Source organism: Marmota monax, unplaced genomic scaffold, assembly GCF_021218885.2.
Source record: "Marmota monax isolate L192 unplaced genomic scaffold, Marmota_monax_Labrador192_F-V1.1 WCK01_AAM20220418_F8-fsc00193, whole genome shotgun sequence".
In the NCBI taxonomy this organism is placed as follows: domain Eukaryota; kingdom Metazoa; phylum Chordata; class Mammalia; order Rodentia; family Sciuridae; genus Marmota; species Marmota monax.
Window position 1 is genome coordinate 4,569,847 of NW_026695203.1, and position 15,287 is coordinate 4,585,133.

General features: G+C 42.6%; 1 protein-coding gene across 5 annotated transcripts in view; it reads left to right on the forward strand.

Moving 5' to 3' along the window:
* Galnt11 (polypeptide N-acetylgalactosaminyltransferase 11) overlaps positions 1-15,287 on the forward strand; it is a 43,508-nt gene that overhangs the window by 19,578 nt on the left and 8,643 nt on the right. For 4 of the 5 annotated variants that reach the window (XM_046429802.2, XM_046429801.2, XM_046429800.2 and 1 more), the window contains exons 3-6: positions 4,095-4,218; positions 6,084-6,250; positions 8,119-8,244; positions 10,926-11,175. In XM_046429802.2, coding sequence (XP_046285758.1) covers positions 4,095-4,218; positions 6,084-6,250; positions 8,119-8,244; positions 10,926-11,175 — 667 coding nt within the window. Of the gene's footprint in view, positions 1-4,094; positions 4,219-6,083; positions 6,251-8,118; positions 8,245-9,015; positions 9,228-10,925; positions 11,176-15,287 lie in introns of those variants that run through there. The other variant, XM_046429803.2, reaches the window with a different exon arrangement.

Genomic DNA, 15,287 nt, shown 5'->3' on the forward strand with positions numbered 1-15,287 from the left:
TAGAAAATAAAAAAGTTGGGGCTGGTACTGTGGCTCAGTAGTAGCGCACTTGCCTGGCATGTGTGAGGCACTGAGTTTAATTCTCAGCACTATATATAAATAAATAAAATAAAAGTCTATCAACAACTAAAAAAAAAAAAAACAAACAAAAAAACAAAGAACAAAGTTGGAGGACTCAGAAGTTTTAAAACTTACAGCTACAGTGATTAAAACAGTTATCTGGCATACGGATAGACATGAGTCCAAAAATAAACCCAGTGAATGCAGTCAGCTGGTTCGTAAAAAACGGGGCTAAGACCTGCACCTCAGATAGAGCATTAATCTCCAGGATATATAAAGAACTCAAAATATTTAACACCAGAAAACCCCCAAATAATAATAAATGGGCAAAGGAACTAAACAGGCACTTCACAGAAGAAATTTGATTGGCCAACAAATACATGAAAAAATATTCATTATCTCTAGCAATTAGAGAAATGCAGATTAAAACTACACTGAGATTCCACTCACTCCCACCAGAATGGCAATTATCAAGAATACAAGTAACAATGAATGTTGATGAGGATGTGGGGAAAGGGTACACCCATACATTGCTGGTGGGACTGCAAATTGGTGCAACCACTCTGGAAAGCAGTATGGAGATTTCTCAGAAAAGTAGGAATGGAACCAAGATTTGACCCAGTTATCCACTCCTTCGTCTCTACCCAAAGAACTTAAAATCAGCATACTACAGTGGTGTAGCCACATCAATGTTTATAGCAGCTCAATTCACAATAGCTAAGCTGTAGAACCAACCAAGGTGCCCTTCAACAGATGAATGGATAAAGAAAATGTGGTATATACTCATGAATGGACTATTACTTGGCCATAAAGAAGAATGAAATTATGGCATTTGCTGGTAAATGGATGGAATTGGAGACTCTCATGCTAAGTGAAATAAGCCAATCCCCCAAAACCAAAGGCCAAATGTTCTGTCTGATATGTGGATGCTAACACAGAACAAGGAATATAGAAGTTCAGTGGATTAGACAAAGGGGAATGAAGGGAAGGGAAGGAAGATAGGAATTGGAAAGAAACAATGAATCAGACATACCTTTCCTATGTTTATATATAAATAGGCCATAGTGAAACTCCACATCACATACAGCCATCAGAATGGGATCCTAGACTGGGTTGTAGCTCAGTGGTTGAGCACTTGCCTCACATGCTTGTGGCACTGGGTTTGATCCTCAGCACTATATAAAAATAAATAAATAAACAAAGATATTATGTCCACGTACAACTAAATAAATAAAAGAAGTAAAGGAAAAAAAGAAAGAAAGAATGGGATCCTAATTAGAATAAGTTATACTCCATGTATGTATAATATGTCAAAATACACTTCACTGTCATGAACAAATTGAGAAAAACAAACTTTTTTTTAAAAAAGGAGGTGAGCTAAGACCATTTAATGGGGAAAGAATAGCTTTTTTATCACACAGTGTTGAGACAACTGGGTATCCACGTGCAAAGAATGTTTTGGGGTCCTTTCTTCATACCATGTGCAAAAATTAACTCAAAATGGATCATAGATCTAAATATAAGAGTGAAAACCTTAAAACACTTACAAGGATAAATCTTCATGATCTTGGACTTGGCAGTGATTTCTTAGATATAACATCAAAAATACAAGTAATAAAGAAAAAATAGATAATTTGAACTACATCAAAATAAAAACGAGCATTGAGGACACTAAAAAAAAAGATAGTGCACAGAATGGGAGAAAATATTTGCAAATCACATCTCTAAGAAGAGCCCAGTGTCCAGAAATATATAAAGAATTCTTCCAACTCAACAATAAAAAGACAAATAGCTTGATTTAAAAATGGGTAAAAGATTTGTTGGATCTCTCTCGAAAGACATTCCAGTGACCAACAGACACAAAAAGATCTTAACAGAATTTGTTATTATGGAAGTGCAAATTAAAACCATTTCACACCCATCTGGATGGCACTAACGAAGATGCAAGTGATCAACGAGTGTTAGTGGACACAGCGGAGCTGAAACCTCACGTGTTGCTGGTGGGTGTCAGGTGGCACACTGCTGTGGAGGAGTTGGTGGTTCCCCAGTAAGGGATGAAGGGTTGCCACGTACCCAGTAGTTTTACCCCCGGGTGTATACTTGAAAGAATTGCCAACACCAACCCCAGTGATAGAGAGCTTGCCTAGCACGCGTGAGGCCCTGGGTTTCATCCCCAGCACTGCACACCCACACATGCAAAAGAATTGCAAATGGGAGTAAAAACTTGTACACAGATGTTCATAGCAACACTGTTCTTAATACTAGACAAGGTGGAAACGGCTCAGGCATCCATCAGCTGATGAAGGGATAAAGAAAAAATGTGGTCTACCCATATGTTAGAGTATAATTCAGACATAGACAGGAATGAAGTTATCACACATGATCTAACACAGGGGAACCTTGAAAGCATGCCAAGTGAAAGGCCAGACCCAGGGCGCATGCTGTGGGGTCCATTCATGTTGAGATGTCCAGAAGAGGCACATGGATAGAGACAGAGTCTAGTGGTGGCCCGGGCAGGGCAGGGTATTGGGCACTGCATGGGTGGGTGCAGGGTTCCTGTGGAGTGGGGAAAATATTATGCAGCTAGATAATTGTTACAGCAAACAGTACTGTGAATGTGCTAAATGTCAGTAATGATACTTTTTAGGATAATTAATTACTGCAATTAAAAAATGAAAAAGCCTGTCTAAATTCTACAAAGGAAACAATTCAGAAGGAATTAGTATAAATCAGTATAGTAATAACTAAAAGTATGCTGATTTATGAAGTTATCAGTAAACAATTAAGGGAAAAAAGTGGAAAAGTACATTTTAGAAAGATATCAGCAGTAAATTTAAAATTACAAACGTTTTCTCATTTAATCTGCAGGTAATTATAAAGTTGATTGAAATAACTCCTTAGGTGCTAATTAATGAGGTTTGGCTCATTGTATTTGAGCAGGGAAAGGAGAAAAGTGTGTAGAAGTGATCTTTTAATTTAAAATAATTTTTCATCAAGAGATCTCTATTAGGAAAAGGTTCTCTGTGTCCTGGGCAGGAGGTCTGTGTGGTGATGGTTGAATGGAGGAGGACTGAGACTCTGCCAGGTGCCAACCTGGGTGCCGGGTATGGAGTGATTCAAAGCCACTTCTCTGTTAGAGTTTCCTTGGTGAAATGTGAATAGTGATGTGTTGTCATGTGCTGGGAAAGGCTCTGGCCAGAGGCATGGACAGAGCTCACACTGCCACAGGCACCAGGTGTCCTGTGGCCAGGAGCACTGGGAGACACCCCAGGACCAGCCGCCCACACCTGAATGACAGGAGCTCATGTTAAAGAACAGAGCTGTCCCTTCACTTTCAGAATCCTGCATTTCTCCATTTCCTTTGATCGTGAAATCTTATTTTTTTCAACATATGTTGGTGTCCATGGTATTAGCTTTCCGTGAACAGACCTGGGAAATGCTGTTTCACAGCGAGTTATTCTGCAAGGAGAGCTGAGGGTTCTGCATGGGAAAGAGGCACAAAAGGAGCGGCTTTCTTTCTAAGCAGATGAGAGTTCTGACAAACATGAGAGGATGCAGGGAGAAGCACAGAAAGCTTGATGAGGTCTGTGCAGGAGTTCCTTGATGGAGGAGTCCTTCTAACAGTGTGTCAGTAGTCTTTTGGGGTAGCGTTCATATAAAAATTGGCCAAGATTGGCAGTTGTCAAAGTCCATTGGGATTTAATAATTCATTATTGTGAGGAAAATTATCAGAAGAAAATTTTTCTTGATCAGAGGTCAATTTGTCTGTTGAATATAATATGCTCTTAAGATTTGACCTGTGAGCAGGTGTTGCTTATGGTTAGGACAAACTTAATTTTTTACCAGACTGATGATAATAATTTGACCTTGATCTCAGTTTATTTATTTGTAGCTGGAGACTTAATTTGAGAAACATGACTCTTATCTGGTAAATTATAGGGTCCAGTTGAGACTTGGGAAACTTGGACATCATGGCAGTAACCTGAAAGCCTCTCCACACCATGTGCGCTGACGGTAACTTCACTCTTTTGTAGGCATGATTTTCAATGAACGTGATCAGGAGCTGAGAGACTTGGGCTATCAGAAACACGCCTTTAATATGCTCATTAGCAACCGCCTGGGCTACCGCAGAGATGTGCCGGACACCAGGGATGCCGCGTACGTCCGTCCCACTTCCTTTCTGCTCGTGGAATTTGGTGATGCTGCTTTTAGTGCTGGTCTGAGTCAGAAGGGTGGTGGGCTTGGGCTTTCCACTTCTATTATCCTGGAAGCCCTGTGGTCTGAGGTTTGCTGACAAGGTCCTGGAGCTTTCTGTGTCCTGAAATTTCCTTACATGAGAAGGAGGAAGGGGCTGCAGATTAAATAACCTGAACCTAAGCTCATTTTAAATGTTTATTTTTTTGGAGTTATGGCAAAAGGAAATTAGAGTCGGTAAGGAATTTTTCACTTATAATCTTTACAGTTTCATTTTTTTCTTTGAAAGGCTTTTTCATTCCACTGTCAGACATTTGTTGAGGCTTTCTGTTTGCTAAGTACTATTAGGCCCTGGAAATCAGAAGTATTAAGACGTAATCTCTGGATTCCCAGGGCTTGGGGTCCAGCAGGGGAGGCAGAGGAGTGAGCAGGGCAACGCAACAGCACATGGGGAGGGGCTGAGGTGGGAAGCAGGGAAGTGGGGACCCGGTGCCTGGGCAGGTCAGGCCTCATGGAGGTCAGAGGCCTTTCCATATGAAGGAACAGCTGGTGGAGATGCTCAGGACGCTCAAGTCTTACAAGGTTGCCAGGACTGACCCAAAGCCCTCGGGCTCTGCGGGAGAAGAGCAGAGGCCGGCTGACCCACAGGACTGCCATGTGGATGCCGTGGAGGGAATCAGCACTCTGGATTGCAGGCTTCCTAGTCTGTCATCACAGCCACCTCACTCTTATCCAGTAGTGCTCACTTGCAAACTCTTCTGTTGTCTTGAGACACTGTGGGCTTGTCATCAAACCTTTTGGTAATATTGAGCAAAAAATATTGAAACTGGTTTCAAATGTTTTCCTTTGATGTTTCTTGTTAGGGTCTGTAAACAAGTCAGGATGGCACCTGGCATTTTGCCAGGGGGAGTGGTTTGTGAAGTAACGCCAGCGAGCCATTAAGTGTGGAGATTCCTTATTGGTTGACTGCTGTATCTAGTTTATGTTAATGGACTGAGACAACAAACTGTAATCTACAACAAATTGTAACTCGGTATCTTTGCTAACGGTGTCATTGCTGGTATAATTTTTCCAAGGGCTTCTTGCATGGAGCCATCAATTGGCTTGGTATTGTGCGTTTTGTATCCTCCCCTTCTGCTTGTAGCAGATTATTTATGGTGTTTCTGTAAAAACCACTATGGTCGTTATTTAAATTAAACAAAAGGGGGAAATGTTAGGGTCTGTAAACAAGTCAGGATGGCGCCTGGCATTTTGTGAAGAAACGCAAGCGAGCCATTAAGTGTGGAGATTCCTTATTGGTTGACTGCTGTATCTAGTTTATGTTAATTAAGATAAGCTGTGTGGAATGTATATATACCCCTCCTGTCCTACAATAAACGGCTCCCACTCCTGCTGTGTCAATGTACACAAGTTGTTCATCGCCCCGCCCCCCGTTATTTTGCTGCAGCCGGACTGCGGCAGTTTCTATTTCCTTTTGAAAGTTCTCTGAGGAGAGGTTGAACATAGCTCAAGTGTTCGTTAAACATTGATTTTAGCAGAAATAACTCATATTATGTAATTTCTCTATCACACACACAAAAAACCACCTTGAAGTTTTACAACTATTTAACAGTAATGAAGATACTAGGTATCAGGGAGAAATTATTAACAAAATATAAAACATTTGAAGGAAAGAGCATAGTGTTTCCTTTTGTGCTTTTGAAAAAATATAATAATGTAAGAAAAAGGCCAAACAAGGGGATAATGACCAAGGGAATTATCCCTGTTTAGTGAATAATGACCTGGGGTTTTTAAATAAATGTCAGGTTTTCTCTTTTTTATGTTTACAGATGTAAAAAAAAGTCTTACCCAGTCGACCTGCCAGTTGCTAGTGTTGTCATCTGTTTCTACAATGAAGCTTTCTCTGCCCTGCTGCGGACAGTGCACAGCGTGGTGGACCGCACGCCCGCACACCTTCTGCATGAGGTCATCCTTGTGGACGACAACAGTGACTTCGGTAGGTGCCACTGTGCCAGGTCCTGGGCACCGAGGCTGTGACTCACGCAGGTCACTGAACACACGCTGGGTACAGCTTCTACACATGCAGTCGCAGCTGAGCCGAGATGCCTGTCCATTGCTGTAGGTTCATTCTGAAGATATGCCTTATTTTTGTAATCTGTTTATAAACTGTGACCTGAATTTGGCCCTTGAAATTTTTCCCTTGGCTGAGTTTTAAAGAAATATTTGTAGATTTAAGTTTTGTTTATCCCTCATCAGTGTCTTCACTGGTTACATTGTACAAAATTTTAGTAAGATGAGGAAAGCAGGAATGATAAAATGTGTGTATTTTAGCCACATGCAGATTCCTGTGACCCCTGCTGCAGTGGAGGTCTGTACTGTTCCCTCAGCAGGTGGCCTCACTTGTGCTGCCCCCTGGCAACCACTCTTCTCTGATTTTGTCATTTTGAAAATGTTAGTAAAAGGAATCATTCAGTCCTTGTGAGATTGTCATTTTTCACTGGGCATAGTGCTTTGACCGGTCAGTTGTCCCAGACCCAGGTGGATTGCACTGAGAGCTCTGCGATGACCTCTGCCTGCCAGTACATTATGGTGCCCTGCACACTGTCCACACCTGTCTTTAATTCACTGTGCACCAGTAGGTAGAAGGCTGTCGACTCATGCAGTGCCCAGCTACTCTGATAACCACCAAGGACTCGGCACCATGTGATTTCCATATACCAACACTGATACCCAAAGGACCAACATTCTCAAACCTTGGAAAATATCGGAACTTCACAGTAGAAAATTTGGAAAGGTTATTGGAAATCAAAACTTTGTAGTGGCACTTGTCTGTAATTCCAGCAGCTCGGGAGGCTGAGGCAAGAGGATCACAAGTTCAAAGCCAACCTCAGCAACTTAGGCCCTAAGCAGCTTAGTGAGACCCTGCCTCAAAATAAAAAAATTATAAAGAGCTAGGGATGTGGCTCAGTGGTTAAGCACCTCTGGGTTTAATCCCCAGTTCCAAGAAGGAAGGAAATAAAAATTTACTTTAATAAATGAGTGATTCTAAGTCTGGACCAAGGGGATTTGCTAAAGACTAATTGCTGGAATTTATGGTTGACGTTTTTGTTTGGTTTGGTTTGTTTGTTTCTGAGTTGGGGTTTGCTATGCTGCCTAGGCTGACCTGGAACTCCTGGGTCAAGCAGTCCTCTTAGCTTCAGCCTCCCAGGTAGCAGGACTGGCACTTAAACACTATGCCAGCTTGATTTGTCTTTTTTTTTTTATTTTTTTTTTAAGTATTTTTGATTTTTATTTTGTGGTAGTTTTATCTTAAAAAAATATCGTGATAATTTACAGTTATTTGTGTACTAACCATCTGTGAAAAATATTACTGCTTATTATCTTTTCTGATTTTTGACATTATTATGAAATTGAAGATGTGCACACCCTGGAATTCAATAGTGCCCTACAAAGGAAGACACTAAAATATATAACCAAGGTCATATTTGTATGTGCGATTTCGTGTTATTGGTAGGGGAAATAGAAGTGGCTTCTTAACTTTCTAAGGAAAGTCGGATTCGGTTGCCCAGAGCAGACCCCAGCCTGGTTCTTTTTTCACTGTGGCTGCTGGACTCCAGGCCTTGCTCTTATAGAGATTGCTCTCCCATGGACAACAGGGCCTGCAGGGAGTGACTCCTCCTGCCCTTCATTTTCTTCCTATAGGAGAAGCTAGGTATTCTTTCAAAATCGAAGATTCTGTAGTTTTGCTCAAAAATTTGTTGTTGTGGATTTTGGCACATACCAGCTCCAACTTTAGAAAAGCTATAAAATGCTTTTTTGTGTGTCTCATACAGTTTGAATAATTATGGAACTCTTTATTTTCAGATGATTTAAAAGGAGAATTAGATGACTATGTACAAAAATACCTCCCTGGAAAAATTAAAGTCATAAGAAATACAAAGCGTGAGGGATTGATTCGAGGACGGATGATTGGTGCAGCGCAGGCCACAGGTACAGCTGCCCCTATGTCTTCTCCCTGGTGTCCGGTGCTGATGCTGAGGGTGGGTCCTCAGAACCTCCCCACGGCTTGAGTGAGTGCTGCTGGCTGGAGGCGAGGCTGACAGCTTAGAAAGGCCTTTTCGTAGCTCTGACTCTGCTTTTCCAGAGCACAGAGGGCGGAGAGGGAGCTCTGGAATACTTGTTGGGATGGTGTTACATTGGCCCTTCTTGCTCATTACTGTCCCTCAGCTAGGCTTTACATCTTACTATGTAAGCAAAAATGTCCAAACCAAAATGTAACCAATACAAAACTTAGAGCACACAAACCCAGCTGTTTCGCTTGCATTAGGCTCCTAGCTCTTAGAGTGGGGTGCGTGCCTTTGAAGCCATGAGTGGGGATCTCGGATCTCAGTTGGTAGGTTAGGGTTGGGCTTCACAGCTGTTAAAGGGGTTAAATCCTCCCTGTTAATGATTATGATTCCGTTGAGGGGGATGTCTCCATTGTTTCTAATAGCTCTTTAAATTCTCATTCACCATCTCTAGCTGTCCACTCTAAAAAGAAAGGGCAGGTGTCAACTGGGGACTCCTGTAGAGAAGGCATCTACAGGAGTCCAGCTCAGCTGCCCCAACCCTTGCGGTGTCTTTGCTGTGCTGGGTTGAGCTCGGGTTTCCCTATGCCGGGGTTGTGCTTTGCTTCCTGTGGTCACCAAAAAGTGTGTGGGGCTGGTGTTCCTGATGTTCCTTTGTGGTCCTGATTAAAGAATTAGAGATGTGATGTTGCAGAGAGTTTGTGGACATGGAGAGGGGACTCAGAAGTGGTGTGAGCTCGCTGAAGGCTCTGCTCTGCACACCCAGCCGCTGGCACCTGCCCTGCCTGCTCCAGCTGCAGCCACTGTCATTCCTGCTCTACAACCCACGGTGACTTGAGGCAGTTAGCGGACAGAGATCCTGCTCATGTCCCCTGGATTTCTAGATGAGGACTGCTGTTCTGGCTGTGCGGTTACTGAAGGCAGCAAGGTACAGCAGTGGCTGGGTGTTGTCGGACCTTGCTGTCTGAACTCCTTAAGTTACACACGTTTACTGTTGTGTATTTTTTCCAGATGAAAAGTTATTTAGGGGGTTGGGGCTGTGGCTCATTGGTAGAGCACTTGCCTCGCGTGTGTGAGGCACTTAACACCATGTAAAAAGAAACAAAATAAAGGTATATAAAAAAAGTTATTTAGGTGTTTTTTTTGTGGTACTAGGGATTGAACCCAGGGGCACTTAACCACTGAGCATATGCCCAGCCCCTTTTTTATATTTTATTAGAGACAGGGTCTTGCTGAGTCTTGCTAAGTAAGGTCTTGCTAAGTTGCTGAGACTGGTTTTGAACTCACGATCCTCCTGCCTCAGTCTCCTGAGTCTCTGGAATTACAGGTGTGCGCCACCTTCACTGGGATTTCAGGATTTCTTTTTTCCCCATTATGATCTGGTGGTCATATATAGTTTTCAGATATGGAAGCTAGTTTGGAGGAAGTTATTGTGGCAGGTTCATTGTGATCTGGGGTAATTTTACTTCCTCTAGTTAAATGGAGTTAATTGGAAGAAGTAACACTTCCAGAATTAAGAAAAGCTATGAATACACTTCTGCTCAAAGAAACCTTGATTGAATTGGTCTCATTTCACATTTAATGCACATGCTGAGCATTTGTCTTTCTGCACTCAGCAGCAGCCAAGAGCTGTGTGCCATCTTGAATCCTTGTTAAGGTTGTTTGCAAATATTGATCTAACGTGACTGATTCACTGTCATCTTAGAAAACTTTCTTGCCTGAGGTATTTCTTTTATCATTGAAATTGGATTCACCTCGTGCTTTTAGGTAACTCATGTAAAATCTATATCAGAGGTTTCATAGATGCACACTTAGAGTAATAATGCTCCCTGATGAGAGTTTATTTTCCCAAGTGCTCAGAGTAACTATGATGATGTCAAAGAAATTTGGAATTATCAAGAACAGAAGTCCTCATTCTTGCTCACATTTATCAGAGGAATTAAAAATGCAAGATAAAATTTTTATGAATAATATTTTGCAAACTAGAAGGAAGATGTATTGTGTTGGCTGATGAGAGCCACTAAAGCTGAGAGAGTTGGGGAAGTTAGAAATGTAGGAAATGGAAGAGAGGAATGTGGGAAAGGCAGGGCCATGGGAGGCACGGAGGGTGCGCCTTAGCTGGTGGCATCTGGCCAGGAGCAGTGCTGCTCTCATTAGGGAGAGAATCGCCACACACTAACAATTAGTGATGCTTCCAAGTCCCCAGCTGAGAAGCGGTGTGTTCCCTATACTGTTTACCGAGGCAGGCAATCTATTTGAGTATGTACTAAATTTAGAAGTATTTTGATTAAAGTAGTTGTAATGAAAAAAGCCACACACAGCAGGCCACTGTGTACCAAAACATCTTGACTCACTCGGTCTGACCCTTGGAAGAATTTAATTGTCCCTGTGAGACTTTGTCCTTTTCCCGAGTAGATGCCTCATTGTCTAGAAGCTTCTTGGGTTGTGCAGATGACAGCAGAATGCTCTGGGCAGAGTGCTCTCTTGTTCCCAGCTGGCAAAGTAAAGAGTACCAGCTTCTTGTTCGTCCCCTGTACTGGCTGGTGGCAACCGCACAGCAAGGTGGGAAGCAGTTCTTCTGAACTCTGCCCTTTGCCCCCTCAGGAGAAGTGCTTGTGTTCCTGGACAGCCACTGTGAAGTGAATGTGATGTGGCTGCAGCCCTTGCTGGCAGTCATCCATGGGGACCCGCATACCGTGGTGTGCCCAGTGATTGACATCATCAGCGCCGACACGCTTGCCTACAGCTCGTCTCCAGTGGTGCGTGGAGGGTTCAACTGGGGCCTGCATTTCAAGTGGGACCTGGTCCCCCTTGCTGAGCTGGGTGGGGCAGATGGAGCCACTGCACCAATAAGGTAAGACTTTGCTTTCATGTTTTAAAAAGTCTCAGTATTTCCTTGGAAAAGAAAAATACGTTAAAAATCATTCCTGCTCATTTGTAGGAGGGAAGTGTTGACTTCATTTGTCCACTAAACATTTCTTTGAATTTTTTGTGCTCTGCCAAGTCTTAAAAGAGAGATTTGCAAATAACTTTATAGTTAAAGCTTTAAGGTTTTATGAGAGAGGCAGATGGATGCGGCAGTATCCTTGGGTCACTGTTGCACGAGGCACCTTGGAATACTTGGTGTCCTGTATCATGTTGTCAAAGTACACAATTTATTGCATCGGTCTTGCATCGGTCACTAACTTGTCTTCAGTTCTTTGCTACGTGTTGAGTATCTCTTCTCTAAAATGCTGGGACCAGAAGTATTTTGGATTTTTGTTGGATTTTGGAATATTTGCATATACATGATGAGTTATCTTGGGGATGGGACCCAAGTATAAACATGAAATTTATGTTTCATATACATATACTTTATACATATAGCCTGGAGTGGTCTTAGTGTACCTAACCTGTCGCACAAAGTCAGGTGTGGAATTTTCCACTTGTGGCTTCATGTTGGTGCTCAAAATGTTTGATTTTGGAGCATTTCTGTTTTTGGATTAGGGATGTGCAACTTATAATAAGAATAATGCTGTGCTAAAGAACATCAGTATACCAGCCTTTTCTTTAATCAGGCTTTCAAAAGATGGATTCTTAACTGGTACAAATACTGATCCTAGTGTATTAATTATTTCAGTGTCATCCATAGTATGTGTTATAAATTTGCTCTCATGTTATTTTTCCTGTCCTATTTTTATTTAAAATTTTTATGTAGATTTTATAGAACTTTAAAGTCCTTGGTCATTGTCTTTTTTAAAAACATATATTGCAAAAATTAACATACTTATAGATAAAAAGTACAAGCTGCAGTTCACGCACCTTGACAGTGGTTATGTCATGACACTCTGTAAGTAAGTGCCACTTCTGAACAGGACCCAGAGGCCCCTCCAGGCCGCCCTGGTCCCAGCCTGACAACACAGGTGTTGTTCCCCGGCTGTGACATGTGCTTGCTCTCCGGCATTAGTGGCACTTCAGGGAGGAGTCTTTACACAGAATAGTTTTGCCTGCTCTTGCTCTTTATATAAACGCCCACTCGGTTCATTATTTAATTTCACTTTGTTTGTTCAACATTGTTTTGAAATCTTTTCGTGTGTGGTACACGGCTGCAGGTGACTCATTTTCACTACTGGGTAGTGGTCTGGGAGTCCAGCATGACATTTATGCAGTTCACTGTGTGTTGGTGGAACACTTGGTTGTTTTCTGTTTGTGGTGTTCTTAGCTTTATAAGCAGAGCTGTTAGCCTTCTCATTTATGATGTCTAGTGAGGTGAGTTTGCACGCCTCTCCTCAACTTTGGTAGATGATCTACTGCAGATCCTTTCTCAGCAGATCAGGTGTCCAGAGTGCCCCCGATGGTCTTGCAGCCCTGGTCCGTGTGCATCTGAACCACTGAGGGGACATTGATAGGTCTGTGCCTGGTTCCAAGGCTCTGATGTGATCTCCCAGCAGAGTGGGTCCTGTCTCTGCTGTGCTTTCTGGTGGGCCTGCTGCCCCTCCTCCTAGAGGGAGGGGCATCCCTGAGGAGAGCACAGCTCTGGTCTCCAAGTGCTGGTCGTTCTGTGCACTCACCCCAGGACGCAGCGAGGCTCCCAGGGGGTGGACGCCTTTGTTTCTCCTCCCTCCTCTGGACCTGGTCCTCTTCAGAAGCTTTACTCAACATGCAGTTGAGTAAAGTCGTCTTTTTTTTTTTTCCTTAAACTTTTTCGTTGCCAAGAAGTACCCCAGACTTTGTTGCATGTATTCTCATTCTTAGTTTCAGTAGCTAGTTAAATCTCTTCACCTGTTTCACCAACTTTGGAGATATTTTTATTGCTTAAATTTTAGTATTTTTAATCAGAAACACACATTTGTTCCTAGATGAGGAAGTGGAGACCTTTGGGGGAGGATCAGGCTGTCTTTTGCCCTTTCCTCCTGTTCTTCCTCTCCAAGGCAGGTTGTGGGCCATCTCTGCTCTTGGCCTTGTTTCTTATTTCTTGGATGCCAGATGATAGGCACCATCCTCTTTTCAGGATTAAGCAACTTTAGACTCTGTGGACATGAAGCATGAAGACTGCTCAGGACATTGGTCCCTGTCCTCGGTCCCCTGGGCTGTAGTGTGGTCAAGCCTGGTTGCCCTGTCAGTGCCACCATGGTCTTGTGTCTAGATTGGCCCTATGCAAGGGCATACAGTGGATCTTGTTCCCTTTGTTTTTAGATCAGTGTGAAAGCTCTGTCTTTTAAGACCCTATTTGTGCCGTTCGCTTTGTCTGTTTCTGTCTCTTGCTTGCCTTTATTTGGACTGAGTTCAGATGTTTGTGTTCTGTTTCCAGCTGCCACCCATTACTAGAAGGCACATATTCTTACTGTTTTTTAGTGGTCACCCTGGACATTTTGTGTGTGTGTGTGTATGGGGAGGGTTGACCGTAGATTGAACCCAGGGACACTTGACAATGAACTACATCTCCTACCCTTTTTAGTTTTTGAGACAGGGTCTCATTAATTGCTGAGGCTGGCTTGAAACTTCCTGCCTCAGCCTCCCAAATAGCTGGGATTATAGGTGTGCACCACCTCACCTGGCCAGTGTATATTTTTGATTTGTCAAAGTTTAATATAAATTGGCACTTTCCTCAAACATTTCCAGGGTCTTAGAATGTTCATACTGTAGTTCCTCCCTCCTGAGGTATATGCTGTTGATGAGATGCATGTACTTTAAGCTTCGCAGGATGTTTTTGTGTACTCAGCATTTATGTTGTTTTGTGCACATTATTTTCCCCTTTATGTTACCTGCTCCTTCAGCATCTTCATGCTAAAGAGTGGTCTTCAGTTATTTCCTTATTATTTCTTAGTTTTTACTTTTCTGAAAATGTCCAGTTTCACTGTTTTTTATTTTTTGGATATTGGGGATTTATAACCCGGGGCACTTTCACCCCTGAGATATTTCCCCAACCTTTTAAAATTTTGAGACAGGGTCTTGCTAAGTTGCTGAGGTTGACCTTGAACGTAATTATTCATCTGCCTCAGCCTCCCCAGCCACCTAGAGTACAGGTGTGTTCCTTTAAAAAATATTTGTACTCAATATACAGATGTAGTTGGCTGTTTTTCAGGATGCAAGAACCTTCTGGCTTTATTTTTATTTATTTATTTTTTAATACTTATTTTTTAGTTTTTTAGACAGACACAATATCTTTATTTTATTTTTATGTGGTGCTGAGGATTGAACCCAGTGCTTCACACATGCCAGGTGAGTGTGCGACCACTTGAGCCACGTCTCAAGCCCAAGAATTGGTTTTTAGATTAGGATAACTATGACTTCCTCTTTGATTGTATCCAGTTCTCTGCAGACTTTCATTCTTTTGTCCTTGAACATATCGAGCAGTTACTTTGAAGTCTCTACTTGATAACTTCATCTTTGAAAACCCTGCTTGTCTCTTTCTATGGTAGGTTGTTTCTCTTGTTTTCCTTCATGTTGTTTTTATCTTCCTCGTTGCCTGGTTATTTGCTGTTTTGTTTTTGCTTAGGGCCAGACATTGGGTCACTAAAACCCATGATCCCCTGGATTCAGTTTGAGGAGTGAGATGTCTGGAAGTTGGGCCTGAGCCTTACAGAGGCTGCCTGCGTCTGCTTCCTCATTCCAGCACAGGCTTCTCAGCCTCTTGCCCTCCATAGGACCCCAGGGTCCTTTGCTGTGTGTTAGGATAGGTAGCAGAATGCCAGTAGCAGCCCCTCCACACCACCCATATGCCAAGTCATGACAGCTAAGAATGTTCCTATTGTTAATTGTCCATTGAGGCAACGAAGTTGTCCCAGTTGAGAGCCACTGGTGACACATTTGGTCCTGCTCAAGGGACCAAGGCTTGGGAAGTCTCTGGTGGACCTTGGAGTCATTTTTATCCCAGTGGCTCTGTCTGGTGGAGGAAATCATGATTGATTCCAGATAGAATCCTGTCAGACATGGGATAATGAGAAGGGACTCTTGACACTTACAAAAATAGCTTTCATGTGCAAC